Below are 21931 nucleotides of genomic sequence, written 5' to 3'. Positions count from 1 at the left end.
GCCTCTTTTGTATTACATTTTTTTATGTGTTTTGATTTTGACAATACTAAACTTTCCCTGTAAATCATTTTGGGAATCGGTGCCTATAACTCCCATAGTACTAGAGCATGTTTTAAGGATTTGCCAACACTGTTGATGAATCCCCTTCTGACCCAAACTAGCATGTTGTAAATACAAAAAAAAAAAAAAAACATTTAAATAAAGCATAGTTTCAAATAGACCACACAGTGTGTGTCAACCATTTTTTAAATGCCAACATATTGAAACAAAATTACTTTTTTGTCCTGCCACTGAGGTAGAGTCTGCAATAAACAAGACTGTTGATATATATCACAGGAGAAATAACTGTCAGTTCTACTGAACCCTGCCCAATATCAATTGGTGTATTTTGTACCCCTTGTAAACCCTCCTGGGCTTTTCCTAACTCTGTTGTCAGATTAACCTCTGTAGTTTGTGCCCTTAGTAAATGTTGTTGGGCTCTATCTGATTATTGCATTAAACCAGAAATGTCATTTTGTAAAGTCTGAATTCTATGCTGAGTCTGTTCCTCTAAATGGCATTATTGTATCTTACTACTGTCTCTAGGGAAATTTTGAAAAGCTGTGAAAACATTTTCTTTAAAAGGTTAATATTAATAGCACACTCTACTATGTTAGAACATTTTTATGTCTGTGCATCTGCAATATTTACTGTAATTAACATTTTTATGTAGTCTGTTACATTATTGACAATAATTGCATATACTTGTACTGTATGAGATTTAGGTGACTGCAGAAGGTACATTTAACTGTTGTATATGTGAAGAACTAACAACGCTAGAATCAAACAGATTGTTTATCAGAATAGGATATATCTTGTGGTATGGCTTACATACTAGACTCCTGTGACAAGATAGACATAAGTTTGGAAAGTTACTACCACATACAAAAAAGTGCTTATGAATTACTGCACATTTTATGTATGGATTGTAGGCATTTATCCATTTGCAAACACAACTGTTATCTTATGTGTGAACATTAATAATTTCAGATTTACATTTCATGTCTGACACAGAAGGTTTAAACCATGTAAATTTATATTTACAATATGTGGGCATTGCAACGTTAACTGCCTGTATGGGATCTGTGTTATAACTGTGAAGTATTTACCGTATTTTGCATAGATGACAAACAGGTGATCAGGCCGAAGTCACTTAGAAGACACAGTGTCCTTCGACAGACGAATTGATGGTGGAATGTCACAGGACAGCTTCTATGGCGTCACTCTGTATCCACCAACGAAGTACTGGAACTGTTGATCTGTTGAACTCACGAAAAATTTAAGGCCTTTATGAAAAATTAACTGTTGATAACAGATAAAAAAGGTCATGGTCAGTGGGCTAGGCTCACCATTGTAAAATATTATCAACTGTTAAATATTATTAGCAGAGAGCTAGGCTGAGAGACAGACACCGTACTACTGTATCCATTAATATTTATTTGTATTAGTACAATTTTTGCCAAACAGTTAATACTGTCAGTTATTTCAATTCTGTTGTAACACAGCTAGACAGACTAAAGACTGATGCACACTCAGTCCAGAAACGTCACTAAAGAGTGAAAATTACTGTCCAGTTTATATACTCTTTTAAATGTCAAACAATGTTATTTTTAATGTCCTTGTGACTTGTTCTTCTGGTTTCTGTTTGTGCCATGAAAAAGTCCATGGTTATTTCTAGCTTGGACACTTTCTTATGTCCTTCTTTGGTGCTATATCTGAAGACTTCACAATCTCTCCATATCATCATTGCGTCACTTGAAGTGTATGTATTTTATTTCATTTATTTCTGCATCTGAAAGCTCAGAGAAAGTCAACTTCCTTTTTTCTATAACAGGATGCCTTTACAGTAAGCCCACAGCTATATGTTATTAATATCCAAGCTGAACATTTACAAAAAATAAAAGGTCACTTAACTGTTCTTGCAAAGCAAGCCATATTTTCTTTTACTGCACACACAGTATAATTTTGGGGAAAGCATTTTAATTTATACGATCTCTATCAGGAGAGTACATTGGAAATGAAGCAAGGGCAGGATTTCAGAGATGAACAGTAATAAAATAGTAACTTAGTATGGGATTACAATGCAATAATTATTTTTGTGAAGTATGACAGAACAGAAAAATATGGAAATATTGGACTGTTTCAGAATTTGTTAGACTTATAGAGGACTGTAAAGCATATACCTACTTCATGTCATTAGTGTTTGGAAAAGTGCTTTGGAGAAGGGAAGAGTAGGCAGAAAGTTAACTGTAAGTAAAAAAATTTTTTTCTTAAATGGTACTAATTTTGTGGCATGTGTTTTTCTGTACATGCTATAACGTAAATTTTTTTCAGTTATTTTTAAGTGTAGTGGGGATTGTAAACAGGTGGTGCTGTTCTTTTTTCTTTTCTTTCTCCCTTCTGTCTGTCTTCTTGTTCACTTTTAAGAAATGTAGACACTGCAGTATAAAAAAGCCTTGTTAAAAAGCACGATACAAGAAAAATTAATGTGCTTTTTCTCATTCTTGCATGGGGGAATGACTGGATTAACGACCTTAGATTTCTTTAATAACAAGTTTTAAGATAGAGCAAGTAAATGAAAAATAACATTGAATATTATGAGGCTTTTCCTCTAGCAAATACAAGTATGCTGATTAACAATTCTGCATCTGGTCTTCAAGTTTCCATGGAGACAATCTGGTAAAAAGAAACTGGCTACAGTCTGGTGGAGAGTAGATTGGCTGAGGGGGCAAAAAAGAAAAGAGAAATTGGCTAGGATATAATGTTCTCTGAAAGCATTCAGAGGGTTTCCCAGCTGGGAGCACTATAAAGATCAGACAAAACCTATTTGCACTTGAAGTAAAGTTTTCTCAGTTTTTTATGAATGTAGCAGGATACTAATAATAAACATGCACTTTTTTCTTTTCCCCCTTCTCTCTTTTTCTTTGTTCAGTTTTAAGAAATGTATGCACTATATTTCAACATTTCTCAGTCCCTGTAAATAATTCTTATTACTTCCTAACCATTTCTCCCTTTACTTTTTCTACCCTAGTTTAAAACTCCACTTTAATTATGTCCCACTCCCTAGCTATACTTAAAGACGAAAATTCTGTCTTCTGTAATAGTTCCAGAATTATTTCCAAAACCCATTCCTGAAATGTATCTCTTTTCATCAAATAGATGGGAAATCTCCAGTGTCTTTTTTATTTTATTTTTTTTATTTCATGACCTTGTGCTTTTATTTTAGTTATTATTGGCACATGATCTGCACATGTTCCAGTGAAATATAAATTATATTTAGCCTTGTCCAGTTTTTGTATCTTGGAGAAAATTCACTCTGAATTCCTAGTACTGAATTCATATCTTCCATGCCAATATGTTCATAAATGTCTTCAAAAATCTACCTTCCTTTGTTATATTTTCCCTTCTAGGCCCCCCAGACACATCTTCACAGTTGCAAACCAAATTCCAGTCCCCACCTGTAAGTAATATTCCTTGCTGAAAGCTGATTATTTTCCCCAGATTTTCTTAAACTCCATTTTAGCAGTTTTAGATGGAATATAGATGCATGCCACTGTAATCCTCTCCCCTTGCTAGTAGCCCCGTAGTACTATATATATTCCATTATTGCCTTTTTTCCCCTCAGAGCTCCTCTTGCAATTAATATAGGTACTCCTTTTTTCTTTTGCCCTAGATATTCCGCTGAGTAACCATCCTGAAAATCTTTCTTTATCAAATTCACGTGTTCAGTTCTTTCTAGGTGTGTCTCCTATAGCATAGCTATTTGCACTCTACATTTTTAATATAGCTCACCACTCTTTCTTTTTTGTACATATCTGTAAGACCATTTAGATTGAAAGACATCACAGAAAACATCATTTTCTTATATAATTATTACTGCATTTTATGTATAACTGCTTTTTTGTTAAACATCTAATTCCAACTTTTATGTTTCATGCATATACTGTTTGGTAGGTTGATCTTTTATACCGTTGTTTCTTGTCATATCCATTTGAGCCTATGTCACAACTAAAAGGATGTTTTGTTTTATTGAAATCTGTCCAAAAAAAAAAAACTTCCCCTAATACTCCCTTAAAGCCTATTAAATAATATTTAATAATAACAAACAAAACTATGTACATTTTACAATATTGAAGTTTTCGCTTCCTAATAAGAACAAAAGTTCTAAACTAATAGCCACACAGACAGGCTAGAGTTAACCAAAAAGAAATGTTAGTCATGTTCAGACTTGTAGTAAAGCCAGTGCTTTTAGTAAGTGCTGTCTGTTTTTGCCTTATTTTTATACCTCTCCTAGCTGAGAAAATACTTGAATGCTTTCAGTAAACATTTTCTCCAAGATTGTTAGTGACATGCAAACCAGACACAAACCTGCTAAAGATACCTTGTTTACCAGAAAAAAAGACTTATAATATTTAATATTCTTTTCCATTTACATGCTTTATAATAAATTTGTAACTGTATAAAGCCTAGGGTCTTAACCCAGTCATTTCCCTATGCAAGCATGGGAAAAAGTACACTGATATTTCTTTTGTCATGCTCTCTTAACCAGACCTCTTTCATCTCCCCCTCCCATGCCCCCCCCCCCCCATTTTTTTACATTATAGTATCTACATTTCTTAAAACTGAACAAAGTTTAGTCAGGGAAAGCAGGCAAATATGTCAGCAGAGGATTATGGCAAGCTGACAAAGAACCAGTTGGTCAAGGTGTGTGAAGCCAAAGGACTGGTGCATGCCAGCTTGACTAAAGAGGAAGCAATTCCAGCCTTAGTCGCAGCTATAGTCCAGACCAGCAACCAAGAGGATAACTAGTCTGGTAATGGGTATTTGCAACCCTCAGAAACAGGACAGTTCACCTTTTCATCAGAGGACTTAAAAAAAACATCAGGCACTAAAGAGACTTGAACTGGAGGCCAAACGTTTTGAATTTGAATTAGCAGAGAGACTGTGGTAGGCAAAATAAATAGAATTAGAATCGGCAGAGAGACTGTGGTGTTTGGAGGCTGAAGACAATGAGAGACTACGGTATTTGGAGGCTGAAGAAATTGAGAAGCAACATCAATGTGAGAGGGAGATGCTGACTCTTTGTCAGGGTCATGGAGGTAATGGGGAAGAGAGAAACTGAGCCCCAGAAGCAATAAAGGTCAGTAAACTTCTTCCACAGTTTACAGAGGGTAATAATTTAGATAGTCTTATTCATATATTTGAAAGGGTATGTAAACAGTATAATGTTGACTAAAGGCTCTGGGTGCAGTTCCTGACCCCCTTACTTTGTGGTAAAGCTGTAATTGCTGTTTCTAAATCATCTGATACTGATTGTTTAAACTATGATAAAGGTAAATTATGTTTATTGGAATGTTTTAAGCTAACACCTGAAACTTACAGAAAAAAAAGTTTCATGAGCATAGATGCAAGGCAGATATATATGATTATATTGACGAGTTAATCACTTGCTTTCATAGGTGGGTGAGTGGGTGTCAGGTCACCACTTTTGAAAGGCTGGCAGACCTTTTTGACGAGGGAACAAGCCGTTAGCACTTTGCCTGAGGACATGAGATTCTGGTTGGCAGACCAGGAGTGTAAGTCGGCAAATGAGCTGGGGAAAAAAGGGGATCTCTACTTAACAAGCAAGGCATCACTGCACAAGAAGGGGATACCCAGTGTTGCACATGGATATAAGAGAACCCATGGTAGGCAGTCTTTTCTACCACAACAGAGTTCATCAGTAACAGGGGAAGCCACTAGTTCAGGTACATGTCCAGGATTAAGCATTAGATGTTTTAAATGTAACCAGTAGGGCCATGTAGCATACAGATTTCCATGGAAGAAAGGTAGGGAAGCCAGCAAGTAGGAATAACAGTATGCCAGTAGTAAGTTGTCTAGAGACAACAGAGGTGCCAGACTGTCACCAGAGTTCATAACCTATCTTAGTGGACGGAAAACAGGCCACTGCTAAGAGAGACACAGCCTCTGACAAAACCATTGTGAAGCCTGCAGTGGTTAAAGAGGTGCAGTATTTGCTTGGGCAGTCCACTTCAGTCACAGCTTTAGGAGGGATGCCATTCCAAATATCTTTGGCCAGGGTTCACCTTGACTGGAAGGTTGGAAAAGGAAGCAAGCAAGTAGGTGTGTTTGAGGATATCCCTGCAGATGTCTTGATAGGGAATGATTTTGACAGTGCTGTACATTGTGTGTATTCAGTTACATACAGGCAGGCACGGAGACAGGCATGTGGGTCTGGTAGCCTGAGGGAGACCCAGATAGACCCCACACTTAAAGGCAGGGATGGTGAGGTGGCTATTTTAGGGAAGGAGCGATCCAGTAGCAGTGAGTCCGAAGATGAGCCACAGCTGCTGGTAGGTACTGATGTTCCCTTGGACAGAGTGACTGCAAGGACAGAGGTTAGTGGTTGTACCCAGGCTGGCAGGCACCTCTGTCAGAAGATACTAGACTTCCTGTTGAAGGTGAGCTGTGAAGGGTCACAAAGATAGAATTGAGACAGGCTCAGCTCTCAGACCCTACACAAAGAGGCTTGAGGGAGGTAGCTAGGGAGGCACCTGATTCTCATGAAAAGGGAGAGTCTGTGTACTGGAACAAAGGGTTACTGTATAGAGAGTAGGCCCCTGGTGGAGGGCTAGAAGGTGAGGTAATACAGCAGTTGGTAGTGCCCAGATCCTACCATCTGGCACTTCTAACCATAGTTCATTACTTTCCTTTTGCAGGTCATATGGACATAAAGCATACCAAGAGACATATTATGCAGAACTTTTATTGGCCTGGGATTGCAAGGGATGTAACAGGCAATTGCGGGACTGGTGAGCAGTGCCAAAAAGTAGGCAAGGCAGGAGACAAGATCAAACACCTTTGATGCCTTTGTCTGTGATTGAGGAGCTGTTTCAGAGGGTAGCTATGGATATTGTGGGGCCTCTGAGTACCCTAAGTTACACAGGGAAGAAGTATATCCTGGTCGTAGTAGATTATGCTGCTAGATACCATAATGTGGTGGCTCTGTCCTCTATTGAGGCCGAGAAGCTGGAAAATGCTTTGTTAGAGATTTTCAGCATGGTAGGTTTCTGGAGAGAAATACTGACTGACAGATTCATGTCAGGCATTCTAGCTTGTCTGTGGGAGCGCTGTGGGGTAAAACATTTAAAGACCACCCACAGACTAATGGTCGTGTGAAGAGGTTAACCTTTACACTAAAGACCATGCTTTGGGCATTTGCAGACCAGTCTGAGAGAGATTGGGGCAAGTATTTGCCCCATCTGCTGTTTGCATACAGAGAGGTACCCCAGGAATCCACAGGTTTTTCACCCTTTGAGTTGCTGTATGGGCATAGGGTGAGGAGGCCTTTAGATTTGATTCATGATGAGTGGGAAGGTGAGTGTGTATCCCACAAGGAGTCATTTGTGGCATATGACCTAAACGTCCAGACAAGGCTTAGGGAAAATCATGGGCCTGGCCCAGGAGAACCTGGCATGAGCTAAACAACAGATAAGGTTCTGGAATGACAGGAATGCTTGAGCCTGAGAGTATACTGTGGGACAGCAGGTTATGGTTCTCATTCCTGTCAAACCAAAAAAGACACGCAAGGTGGACTCAGTGCAAGGCTCAACCAAAATGTCCAAAAACACAAAACGAGCCAGCACAAAGGTTGTAGCAAGCAATAAAAAGAAATTTATTGTGGCATATATAAAAATAAATGGCAAGAAACTGCAAACTGGTTTCGGCCAACACAATGGCCTTCTTCAGTACAGGAAAAAATAATTCAGGATAATGTGTGCTAATGATCCTTAAATACTATGAGATTTAAAGAGATATGCAACCATAAAAAAGATTGTCACTATTGTTATACAAAAAATTCCAGAAAAAGGAAAAGTATTCTAAAAATGAACTCGTCACATAAATATGGGACAATTAAGCTTGGTGCAAACCAATGGGTACCCAATTTCATAATCCATAAGGCTTCCAACTTAATACCATGGAAGCCTTATGGATTACGAAATTGGGTGCTCTGTTCAAACCTGGGCTAAATGAATATGGATAAATTAATTTTTACCATTATAATATATATTCCTATATTGGGTATTGTACCCATTGGTTTGAATTTGGGAACCCCACAGAGACTCAGGGAGAACATGCAAACTCCAAACAGGCATTGGTCGGAGGTCAGGATTGAAACTTGTACCTTGTGCATGGGAGGCGAATACCGTAACCATTATGCCAACCAGTCTCTGAAACTCTGGTTTTTATTGTAAGTAGATATTTAGCATTTTCATGCTCTTTTGTTATGTATTATTAAATATATTTAAACTTTTCATTGGAGCTGGTCTTTTACAGAATATTTCAAAAGTTGAGAGTACTTATGTTTATTTGGTGACACTGTGGCAACTCCTGAAAGCCTTGCTGCATTGGTCAAACACTACAATTTGTATTAGTATTAATGTTATTCAGTATAATTGGGTACCCTTTTAAGAGCCTTAGAGTATCTGGCTTTGGCGTGTTCTGATGGCAGTATCTACCTTATAGTCTGGACAGAGGGGGTATAGCTGGTAAATCTGTGCCAGCTTTAGGTGTGTGGGCATGTGTGTGTATGTGTGTGAAAATCAAATTTCAAAGAGAGTGTGTTGTGTCAGCTATTTGGAGCAGGGATACAGAGCATTGGTTTCACAGAGAGGGTGGTGGAGTATTTGGCTTGGAACACTCGGATGTAGACTCAGGTCTACATCTGTGTCAGTGGGAGTCTTATTTGGAGCCCGGTGAGAGAGAGAGGGAAACCCAGCCCCAGGATGGGATTGTGTTCCCTTTGTGCTCCTAAGGGAAATCATGCTTGATGCAGAGAGCTGCATCTGGAAATACTGTGTGTATCTATTTTGGTTCCTAGTGAACATCCCTCACCAGTGTTACTGGTGAGGATTGAGGCTCCTTGATTACTGGCCGAGAGGAGGGAAGTCACAGGTACAGATGTCCATTAATGAAAAATGATGCACTGTTCAAAAGTAAATAACAGAGCATAAATAATTTCATAACAAAACAGAATAGTATTTTAAATGAAAATGAAACTCCAATTCAGTGTAGTGAATGTACAGTACAGTATAAAAGACATACAGTAATTTCTAAATATGAAATGCAGAAATTAATGAACATTTAAGAGAAAGGGAGCAGAATACAGAATCTTGAGATCATTCCCAGCTACAGTTTTGTGCATAAAACTGGCTGCTATAATCAATAATTGATGGGCTCCATGAAGAAAACACTAAAGAAAATGAATTATCAAATAGAAACTAGATAGATAGGTGTTTGTGTGTGTATATCTGAGTAGTACCTTGAGAAAGTACTGCTTAAGGTGGAGGGTAACACCTAAGGGAGATAACACTGGAAATCTCCATTTCATTTAAACCAGGGAAATCTCTAGCATTTAGTTTCAACTGCCAACAATTTTCCCTCCACGCTAACAGTTCTAAAGTAGCAGTTTTCCCATAAGCACACTCAACTTTTTCAGGGACTGAAATTTTGAGTACAGTATCTTTATATTCTGTGAGCATTTTTGTCATTTTTCAGACTGTACTGCCTGCATATGTTCATAGCCCCTCTGTTGCAGCCTATGAGTTTTGTATCCAGTATAAAACGCAGTGCCTTTGTTGTTTAGGTATCTGTGACATGCAGAAGCACTGGTTGCACTACTGCTTACATTTCAACTTTGGCATTCTTCTGTCTTGTATTACTTTTTGTTTGTGCCAGTTGGCTGCTTTACCTCTGATTCTGTCTTTGACCATGTTATTCACACTTCTCTTCAGTTGTCCCTCCCAGATATTTGAAAATGTTTTCCTGTTCCTTTGTTTTCCCTTCTATTTTTTTTTTAACAAGTAGCATCTTTTATTATGTCATCGCATATGACATAGGCTGTTCTACATTTATGTCAGTGAAAACAAACCATATTGAAAGTGTTTTTAAACTTTTTATTAGATTTTAAAGATAACAAAACATAAAATCAAAAACTTTTACAACATACCAATTTTTTAACTATTTACAGAAATCCATAACAAGATTTCCTTATACAAAACAAAAGCATTAATACTTTTCAAGTAAATTGCTTAATTTTTTGCTAAGATATGTATTGATGAATGACATCAGGAGTTCCCATTTTTACAGTTAACAACTCTTTTTTACACTCTTAGCTCAATAAACTTCAGTAAATGAAGTGGTAGGTTTTCATTTCCAATTCTTTGTGATAACTTTTCTAGCTATAGCTAAAATACACAAAAGAAGAGGCATTTATGATACTGGGATAGAATCTGGGACTGGAGACTGAATAAGATCACAGAGTTTATACATTTATCTGACCACTGTGCTTGAGAAAATTTTTGAACTCTATCCGCAAAGAAGGTATTATTTTGCACTCTGTTGCTATATGAACCCATCCAAAGATTCATCACATCTCCAGCAATTAAAATTTGGTGATTTATATATTGCTGCAACTTTATGAAGAGTTAAAAAAGCTCTATGTATGTACTTCCACATATGACTTTTTCGATAAAGTAAAGAGGTAGATTTTCCTGCAGATTTTAGAAATATTTTTTTATTTACATCTGAAAAAGCTTCATTATTAATTTTTGTCAAATAGTTCCAAAATGTCATATCAGGAATAATAAACACAGCTCTAATAATTCTATGTATTTTAGAGAAGTATGGCTCATTGCTATTGAACTTGCAAGCATTTTGCATCACAGACCGTATTGACATAATTTTAGTTGCAGACATTACACATCACTTGTAATCTACCCAGTCATTGTCAGTCAAACATTACATAGCTTATTCAGATCCTGCCTTCTTTTAATCCCACTTCCTCTCCATATGTAATTTTCCCACAGTTCCCATTTTGTTCTATGTAATTTGCTCCTACCCTTTTCTAAATATGTCAATTCCAGTTGCATTATCTCTGTTACTAGATTCACTACTTCTAGTACAGTTGGTTTAGACTTTCATTTCCATTTTCATTTTCAAGTAATAACACTTTTGGCAGCCATCATAATTAGACTCGTCAAGGCCTTACTATGTTTAGGCATTTCTGATTCTGTGTCATAGCTCAGAAAAATAATTTCCCTAGTTACACCAATTTGCTCACCCAGTATCTCAGATAGAGAGCTTCTTCTGAGTCACCCCATTTGCTGCCATGGCCACTGTTTTGTTTATACACAATCTTGTCCCATGTGCCTTCAGTTTTGCATTTGAGTCCCCAATTATTTGATGGAGTTACTGCTCAGAGTCTGCCTGTACTGCCACATCATATGCATACAGTAGCTTTGTGGTTCTATCACAAAATTTCCTTTTGCTGATATAGTCCATTACCAGTATGAACCATAGTGGTCTCACAGGAAAGCCATGATACTCACAAACTCCCACTGAGAACCCCTTTGTGAGTCTAACAATGTTCAAACTTTCGTCATTGGGTCCCTGTAAAGGAGGGTCCCAACTGAGATCCCAGTACTTACAGAGCCAGCAGCCTAACAAGTCTAATTTGGAAATCCATGGAATTATTATATCTGACTTCATAAGCTCCAGTATAAAAAAAAGTCTGATTGCTATAGGCCTAAGGCCTACAACAGTATAGTTTTGTCAAAGGAAGATCATGTCTACGTAATTTAATAAACCTCTTTGAGAAAGTCACTAAAATTGTAGAAAGTTGCCATGAAGTTCACAGAGCATGCATGGATCCGGCTAAGCCTTTTGACACTATTTCCCAATTTGGAATTGTAAATAAGCTTAAAGACCTGAATGTTTAGACCTTTGTGGTAAGATGGATAGCAAACTTGTTGATCAGTAGAACCCCATGTAGTTAAAATACAAAACAAAAAGCTGACTAGTGGCATTCCTCAGGTCTCAGTACTAAGATGTTTTCCATTTGCATCTACTTCATAGATCTCACTATGACTTAGCTAGACATATGACTAACTAAATTTGCTGAGGACTGCCGGCTGGGTGTTGTCAGTTGCTCTTCATCTGACACCACTTTACTACAACAAGGGCTAAAACATACAAATTAATGGTATATTAGAAATGATCTTACAAATAATGGTATTGTCACCTTTGGTAAACAGATCTTGACAGCAGCTTACAGAATATATAGCAACTTCCTCTAGACTGATATGACCATCATATGACATCAGTTTAGTTCAATTAATAACTTAAGGTATCTCATGTACTCCATAAAAAGTTGTCATTCGTCTATAGTCTACCATGATCAGGCCTCCTTTTAGGATGTATCCATCCAAACACATCTTGCAGCTAGGAAAAACCGCAGTGGATAACTGAAATGGTTGCCATATGAATGCTCTTTAGCTTTCAAGTCAGGCTTTTGAACTCTGTCCTTATTCTGTGTCTCTTTAGGATGGGAGGGTAGTATAATGGTTAAGGTGTTTACCTTACAGATACAAGGTGCAGCGTTTGATTCTTACATGTGGTAACTGGCTAGGTTTAAAATGGCCCACAAGAGCAGTTAGCCTAGTACATCTGTATATCTAAATCAAAAAAAATCTAGACTCCTGCCCAGTGATTTATGTCTAGCATTCCATGCTTTTAAGGACCCGGCCCTCCGTGATGTCCTACACCTCCTCAAAAAAAAAGTTCCAACACTTTCCCCACATCTAGAATTGTCTTCCCTTGCATAGAAAACAGAGCAATACTCTCACTTATTTTGGCAAGTTTTTAAGTGTCTCTGTGTAAAGATGTATATGACTAGGCATGTTATGGTTCCCTTGCTCTATTGACTAATATTGTTCCAATGTTTTTTCAAGGCAAACCTTAATGACTGGATGGGTGCCCAGAAATTCATTCTTGGCCTGATTTGGTTTGCCATCATAGAGGCAGAAGGTGCTGAATGAGAGTGGTTTGGTATTGGCAAGGTGATTATGGCCCATGGACTTACTCTGCCTTTTAAACTGTATGAAAATCTGTGAACCTCTGATAATTTCACAGTGTTTATTTGTTTTATGAGAAGATCTACATCGGATTGCTCGCGGCATGACTTTTTTATATACCTTTTTTCCACGGGTTTGACATTTTCACTTTTTTTTTTTTATCACTTAACATCATGTAAATGTTTGTACACTGGTGACCAGCAAAGTTTTAACTTTAATGGGCTAAGTTTTTTTTTTTTAACCCATATCCTATCTGAAGTTGTTTTTTTACTTAACAAGCAAATCCATTAGCATGTCTTTTAGATACATGAATGCACAATGTTTCGACAGGCTTATAACACATAGGGAAAGAGTGATTGTACTTTTGGCAGATTTAATAGTTCTAAGCAGCATAACTTTGACTTTACTGAATTTAATGTTTCTTCAATTATGTAGGAACTCTTAGCAGTACATCAAGCAAGAAAAACAGGTTCCCAAGCAAAGTCATCAGCAGAGCTTAAGCCTGGAGACGTCTTTGAAGTAGAGCTTTCCAAGAAGGATCACAGCCTGGGCATCAGTGTCACGGTACTTGTTCTCTGCCAGTGATTTCTCCTTTCACTATTTCTACTGCTAATTAAATGGTGATCCAGATTGCTTCCCTTGTTAGGCTTTCCTCATCAGAAAATAAACATTTCTTAAAAATACTTTGTCAAATGTATCAGAAATGAATTGCAAGAGTTTTTGTCAAAGGGCTAGGCATCTTTACACTCAGTATGTCATCTTTACATTAGAAAACTGCATTAGTTTTCCAGGTAGTGAACTTTAGAACTAAGTGCCCTTGTGGGCTAATGTACTGTACTGTACATGTTTTCTCTGATCCATTTCTGTTTGTAAAATATATTTACATTGTTCAGTACATGCAGAACTCAGTTGCAGAAATTGAGGTTTTCTCTTTACAACTTTCAAATACTCATGCTGTTTTTAAGCATCTTTATTGCTGTTATTAAAATGACATGCATAATCTCTTTTCCATTTTGTATCAGTTGACATATAGTTTCTCATTTCCCCAACTATAAACTCCCCTACCAGAACTAATAGACTTAACAATAAAGATACTACCTTGGATTGGATACTCACTAATAGTCCTCATCAAACTTACACAACAGGAACTCTTCCAGACGACCTAAGTGACCATTCGCTAATATACATTATCAGACATAAAACCAACCTAACTTTCCCTAACACTTTCAGAACAGTACACACCAAAGAGCATTTTAACCCCGAGTTTTCCAAACAGAACTTAAACAATGTAATTGGACACCATTAAAATCTCTCCCTATAAATAAAGCAGTTGAATAGTTTAATTCCACATTCTTAAAGATCCTGGACCATCATGCCCCAACATGCTCATCACTGTCTGAATCTAAAACAACTAGGCTGGCTAGCATTTCTTAACCAGCTTCAATTCCACCAACTTACAATAGCCCACAAGACCCTGTATCAACCCAGCAACACTCCAATACTTTCTAGCCTCGTTACACCTTATAATAATCTCAAGAAGCTACGCTCTTCAAACAAAATGCTGATTAATACTACCAAATCAAAACACTCAACAGGTGACTCCTTGTTCTCTAACGCTGTCGGAAAATTATGGAATCAACTACCACCTGACCTTACATCTCAGATCTCTCTCTCACTTTTTAAAAGGAATCTAAAACTATTTCTCAATAAACACTGGTTATGCTCCTGTACCAACCCTGACTAACTTTTTTCCTTTACTCTAATTTTCATCCTACATCCTTTACAATCCTCCCTCTCTATGTTTCAGTATACTATGTTTTGCATACAAATCTATGTTTACATGTATATTGTACCTGCTTTAGTATATTACCCTTTACAGATTTTTGATTATGTTATTATTTACATTGAGTAGAATAATTATGTTCATCTTCAAAAAAAAAAATGTTTTTTTATAATGTTTTTATGTAACAATTGCTGTTTTTACATTGTTTTTGTCATAACCTCTATTAATTTTGTATATTTTCCTGGAGCTTTTCTCTCCGGGCCTCTACTGAAAATGGACATGTATCCAGTTAGACTAGCCCGGTCAACAAATGTAAAATAAAAAAAAAAAAAAAATGTTGATTATAAAAACATTCTTTTTAATGTTACTGATAATATTTACTGTTGCAGTCCTCACTCCTGGGATATTCTGCCTTGCAGGTGGCCAATGGCCAGTATTTCAAATGCCTCTCCCCCACTTGCTTATAGGGATGTCTTTAAAAGTTCATCTCTTAAACTTGACTGCCTTTCCCCTGCTCTCAGGAAGGGTGAACGATCCTATGGGTGAAGAATTCCCAGACGTACATTTTAAGAAACTAGCAAACAAGCCGATTGGAGTGTGGTTCCAAATAACTAATAAAAGAAAAACGCCAGTAATGAGTATGGAAAACACCACATGTAATGTAAGGTTAAGCACTTTTGTTCTTTAATTCCAGTGAGAACTTTCTCAGAACATACATAATTTTATAGCCCCAAAGGTATCACATGATATGACTAAGGCCAATCTCATGAAAAGATTAATCATTTATAACTTGCTAAAGAAATACATATAAAAATAAACATATAAAATATACAAAAATTAATACTTCGTGTAAAAGTACATCAAATATTAGATAGTTTTAACAAACATTTGATGTTGATAAAACCGTTATGTCCAAGTAGTTTATGAGCATGAAGGTCTAGTTGCCATTTAACTTCCTTACACTCCATAATACTATTTAAATCATCACCATAGTGACTGTTGGTCAAGTTCAAAACAGTGAAACTTCTTAAATGGCATACAACTGTCAACATGTGGTAATTTAAATACTGTTTTGGTGTATAAGGAAGATAGGTGACAGCTGGACCTTAGTGCTGATAAACTACCTGGACTGGTACCAACATCCGATGTTTTTTTAAAGAATATCTAACATTTAATGTAGTTTTATACTGAGTATTATTTTTTGTATATTTGTATGTGTGTATATATATGAGTATTGCTTTAGTAAGTTATAAATTACTTTTAATCTTTTCATGACATTGGCTTTAGTTACACCGTGTGATATTTTGGGAAGGCTATAAATGGCTGTGTCATATGATTACGTATGTTCTGAGGAAATTCTTGTTGGAATTAAAGAATGAAAGCACTTAACATTTTATTATGTGTAGTGTTCTCTGTACTCATTAGTGACATGTTCAATAACTCTTTATCTGATCTAGATGGGATGTTTATGGATCCTAGCAACGGAGCAGTTTTGGCTCCTACCAGGAACCATATCTTAAATGACAAAGAGAGTAGACCTCTGAACAGATTTGGGAAGAAAATATACACTGCTGCTACTCTGGCTTTTCAGGGCTTTTAAACTGCCAGTAATACATGCTTTCTTACCAACAAACCCTATTGGAGCAGTTGAGGACAAAGGTAGTGAGGATTGAGGATGAAGATCTGATCCCTCTTACCAGGTACCCAAACACTCCGAGAAATGTAGTCGCGATGTTGTGGATGCATCTTACAGTCCATGGGGACAGTCATAAGAAGGCATGCCTGGCTGAGGATCCTCCAAAAGACAATGTAAATCGGGAATCTCTAATGCCCCATTATGTAAGGATTTCCTCTTTGAACCCCTGTTGAAGATATCTACAATAAATAAGAGAATAAGAGTAGGACTGCCCAGGATTACTTCATTATGGAAAATATGCAAGTGAAGTTCATACAGTTGCATTTATACAGAGAAGTGAAAAATGCTTTTTTGCTTCAGTTCACTTTTGTCAATCTTGTGATTTTCACAAATGAATTAGAACTGTGGTTTCCTCATAAAAGGCTAATTTTCTTACTCACCACCATATTCTTTTATTTTTAGGGTGGTATAAACACAAGTGTGAAGCATGGTGGTATTTACGTGAAGGCCATCATTCCGAATGGAGCAGCAGAAAGGGATGGCAGAATTCAAAAAGGTGCATTTTTTTTATTTGTCACATATTTTGCTGTAATTTAGTCATTTTCTAAAACACTAAGTAATCTTATAGGTTCTTCTTGTTTGCTTTGCTTTACTAGAAATTAATTTTGCTGCATTTAATCAAAATAGACATTTGTCAGTAATGAATATTTCAATGCTTTAGCATATGTGATTTGAGCAGTTTTCTTTGGCTGCATAGCAGTGAAATAAATTATTCAGGGACTGTAGAATGTTAACTTTTGTCACCACCAATGGTTGTAAAAATTGTCTTAATGGAAGGTTTGGTGTGAAAATTCTGAACAATGGCTACCATCAAGAATCCAATATATGGCTTCTAAATCCTGAACAACACTGATGTTCCATGTTTGGAAATGGGATTGCATTGCTTGAGGGTCATTAAGGATCTAAGGATCACACATCTAAAGTATAAATCTCCTTTCCTTGTACAGGGTGGTAGGAAGAGAAGATTTAACTTGATTTTTTTGGCTCCTGGTGAAGAAATGGGGCTCATATAAAGAATCAGTTGACTGGTATCAGTTAGCAGCATTGTTATGTGGTGTGCTTGTCTTGTTTCACATGTATGCCATCTTCCTAAAAGTAGGAAAGGCTCCACTTTGATAAGCAAATGATGGGGATTAGTAGCACATTTTGAACCTGTTACCAGTTCATCTGGCTACTAAATTATGGGTATACTGGAAAGCTTTGCTCTGTGTAGACAGTATTACAAAAATAACTGCTGTATTACATATAGTCTGATTCTAAGACTTTTTGGTCTTTGTTTAAGTACCCACTCCAATGAAATCCTGCCTTATAGGCAGGCCTTACGTCAGAGGAAGTCACTTAACACCCACAGGAAGTATTTTGAAATTGGAGAAGTAATCACGAATAAAGATATGGAAACATCAAACATAACTACTTGTCTTCTAAGAAATACTGAATTTCTGCATATTTCAGGCTATGTGCTTGGCCAGACCCTCAGAGATTTGGTAGCAAAATTTTAGATAGTACTTTGAGTTAATAGTGACTTTGCCTTGAATGTTTTTTTAAGGTTATGAAGTAGTAATTCTAAGATATTAAAATTACATCTGCCCCTTTTTATTTCAGGTTTTGTCAAGGTAAGCCATTGTTAAACCTTTACTTGGAATTCATATGGGTTATGCAAAGGAATCTAAACATTTTGTTTGAGGCTCATGTGTGTTGAATGCGCTGTGTATATCCATGTAGTCCATATTTAGCGCCTTAGTTACTGTTGAACCCCTCTCTCAAACTAGAATCTGGCAAATGTTATTACAATGTCGTTTTCTTAAATAGTCTTTCAGATCTAGCTGTAAATAATAAGATGCTTGTTAATTTTATCAGAAGAGTGAAAGGGAACATTATGGCTTTCATCAATAACCACTGAAGTGATCCCAGTTACATGACACGCAAATATCTATCAAGACGAGCGATACATACATCCCTTAAATAACTACAGATGTTCTTCATATTGATCACTACTGTAGTAGCCTAAGCCATATGGGTTATATCCTGCAGATAGATTAATAGGTTTCATAAGAGATTACTAGGCTAATGACTCAAGAGCCTTTACAAGCTTGTTTAAACTAATGAAAGAATTTTTGCCCTGTGTTGCATGCCCTGTCCTACTTCTGGACAGGATTTTCTTTCTTTTATACAACATATTTATGTCAGGGGTGCTCCAGGATGGCTTGTTTTTGCAGTTTGACCTAGGTTTATTTCAGTCTAGCACTGCCGTTTCTCTGCAGCTGTTTATATGGTTGTACAGTGCTTTTGTGTACGCCTCTGCATAGGCCTCCTTATTTTCTGGGTTTTTGGGAGCTTGGAAATTAGCTATGCCATCATTTAACAGGAGGTAGTTAGCCTTAGAAAATTTTGTTAAAGATACTGGGGTCAAATAGGGGTTCTAGCTTTATATTTATTTCAAAGGAGACTACTTTGTGATTCGATCTAACCAGTGAGGACATTAAACTTGGTGGGGGGGGGGGGTGCAACACCCCCCTGGTGTGTGAATACCAGATCTAGAATGTTTGTATGCCAAGTGGGAGTGCAGGCTAGCTGTTTTAGGGCATTTACAATAACAAACTCCTGAAATATTTGAACCTGGATTTAGTTGTCATGTAAGCTTCCCAATTAATGGAGGGCTTGTTGAAATCTGCCATGAGTATGGTGTTGGTCTAAATGCTTAGATATTCTAGTACATTCAAGTATGAGATATGGTTTTCCTGGGTCATGGTGGAGGACTAGCAAGGATATGGCAAGGGATTTTACCTGTGGTTAGTCTGACATAACATAGCTTGTGTGTGTCATATTGTTTGAGAAGTCTTGAGGTGTGCTTATCTTTTAAGTAGATTGATACACCTCCACCGTTTGTCCTTTCATGTGCAGTCTGAATGTATGGAAAGCATTATAGCCTTGCACTGCTGGGGTGGTTTCAGTGTCTTTGAACCATATTTCAGTAACTGTACAGACATCAGCATTCTCCAGGGTGAGGAGTGTTTCTAGCTTTTTTTTTTTTTGAGACTCTTAGCACTGAGCAGTAATACCTTTAGCTCATCATGAGTATATTTTGCTATGTTGGTAGGTTTATCTGTTTGGCAGTACCAAAAGAAAAAAAAAAACACTATACGGGAGGATAGTGATTTGGTCAATATCCAAAAGCCTACTGGCAACAGGTGCAGACCATCCTTAGCAAAGTAGCATGGCCTGTCAGTCATGTTCTCCCAAGCTGACAAGTACTAGATCCCTTTGGTGAGGCACCAGTAGCTAAGCCAATTATTAAAGTCAGTCATTTTCTGTTGCTGTTGTGGCATAATTCTTGGAGATGGTAGAATGCTACTCAATGCTAGGCTCATACCAGCTTGCGACACGTATGCTGAGATCTCCATCATTTATGTCTTTGTGTAGTTCAGGGAGGTCCAACTCTGGTCATTTATGCCAACATGGACTATGATTGAGTCATACTGGTACTTGTGGTATAGTGACCTGAGCGCATGTGTAATCTGGCAAATCCCAGCCTCTGATCGGCACTTAATTGTGACCTTCTCATTCAGCCTGGTGAGAAGGACATCAGTGTGTCTTACAATGGAGTCTCCTATGACCAAAATATTGGGTTGTGTGGTGTTACTGCTTATAGGCTCAGTAACTGAGGCACTATGTGGAGTAGTTTTTTGTGTTGTGATGGGAGTTGTCTTATTTGTGTGTACACACAGTTGCTGAGGACGGCGTCTAAGAGGCCTTTGAGTTTTGGGTAAGTTACATATGAACACCTCCACATATGTGGGTCTATGTTTCTGATCCTTAGTGTGGTGAGTGTTTTATGCATGTCTTTAACAATCTGTTTTATGTTATTTGTGTCTGTATCTGAGAGTCTTGCCTCCAGTGATACTGTGGAACTATATCTCTCGTATACTGTATCTGCCTGTTCCAGAATTAAGTGGTTGTCCGTGTACATAAGGCAATTGCTACATTGCCTAAGGATGCCCATGTCCACCAAGATGAATGCAGGGATAGCAGGAAAGTGTCTATCCTAGGTTGCTGGTTCTTAATATGTGCTTTACAAAGGAATAGAATGGAGAGTGTTTGCAGCTGGAGGAGGTTTGACTGCTTTAAGTAGTGTAATCTACAGCTAACTGATGCAGCTCTTTGAGCAGTATGAGACTGTGGGAAATTTCAGATATGGTTCTTGTAGGGAAAAAAATACAACTTCTGGGTGCTTGCGACTATACAGAGCATCATTAACCACTGCTGTGTGAAGCGCAACAAGGCTTATATACAAGTTAGATGGCTTCAGATGCAAGCAAAATTCCACAAACTCTCTTGGTATCATTGTCAAATGCTGAGCAGCTCTGATTAAGTGAGCCAAGATACACACAAATGCGAGGCTTACATGCAAGCTGAAAAAGCAACTTTTAAACTAGGTTTACCCTCAGGCCAATCAAATAAGCCCACAGTAAGATTTCTACTAGCAATTCCCAACACAGATAGATGAAAATCATCCCTCTCCTTCTACAAGTGTTTGGGAACCACAAAGTAGATGCCTAAAAGTATTGGCAACAACAGATACACTGTATTTAGAGCAGTACAGTTTCAGAACAGCTGTCCTTAATACCAATGGAAAAATGCAACTTAAAACTGTAAACCAATGCAGGAAAAAATAAATGGAACAGAAATCTTTAATAATGCAGTGAAGACAAGCAGTAAAAGTGGAAAATAGTACTTAAAATATTTTTTTTGCCTAGGATGGCAAGCAAAATTCCACATATTCTTTGGCATCTTCTCCAAACACTGAGCAGCTCTGATTAAACAAAGACCAGAATAGCAGTCATTCTGTAAAGCAGATTTGTACAAACCAGAAAAAGTAGATCCAAGAGCTTCTACACATCATCCAAGCACCCAAAAAGACAGAATTATAAATGCTATGTCCATACCTCTCAACCTCTTAGAGCAAAAAATATGGACAAAGCCTAAAATGATGGGGGGACAAATAAGGACAGATTTTAAATATTGCTCTTACAAACTTAGGAAGTTGATAGAATAATAGGTTTTGCATTAGCATGAATTTTCTGAAGGATGTCGAGTCTTAAACTCAAATGTTTGTCATTAATGACTTCAGTCCTCAGCCATTTGCCAGAAAAGTACAGATTTTAGGAGGAACACACCAAAAATATAAGGTAAAAATCTGGACATTCTGTGAAAATCTGTACAGTTGATAGGTATGACTTTGAAAATTAAAGCTGATGAAAGAAGCCAGACAAATCAGACACTACAGCCTGTCTTCCACAGTATATCACATTAGCATGTGAGCCAAAATGGTTGATATAAAAGCTGGCCAGCTTTGGAAGTTTCAGGTCATACAAGTTTGGGCACTTTGCCCTTCAGAGCATTCCTGCCACTGAGAAGAGAGTGCTCTTCTATGGGCTTTTGGTGATCAGTGGTCTTCTAATTCTTGTTCCGTTGGTGGGCCGAGAAGTTCTCATTGGGGAA

The 21931-nt window shown here is 37.4% G+C and overlaps 1 protein-coding gene across 2 annotated transcripts in view; it reads left to right on the top strand.

The window, feature by feature from the left end:
* Window positions 1-21931, top strand: part of PTPN13 (protein tyrosine phosphatase non-receptor type 13) — a 1949788-nt gene that overhangs the window by 1118203 nt on the left and 809654 nt on the right. For both annotated transcript variants that reach the window (XM_044079819.1, XM_044079818.1), the window contains 2 exons: window positions 13389-13517; window positions 16835-16928. In XM_044079819.1, the coding sequence (XP_043935754.1) occupies window positions 13389-13517; window positions 16835-16928 (223 nt within the window). The remainder of the gene's footprint in view (window positions 1-13388; window positions 13518-16834; window positions 16929-21931) is intronic.

The sequence above is a fragment of the Protopterus annectens genome, chromosome 8.part0, assembly GCF_019279795.1.
Source record: "Protopterus annectens isolate FY-2018-M chromosome 8.part0, PAN1.0, whole genome shotgun sequence".
Taxonomy (NCBI): domain Eukaryota; kingdom Metazoa; phylum Chordata; order Ceratodontiformes; family Protopteridae; genus Protopterus; species Protopterus annectens.
This window is presented reverse-complemented; position numbering and strand designations above follow the sequence as displayed.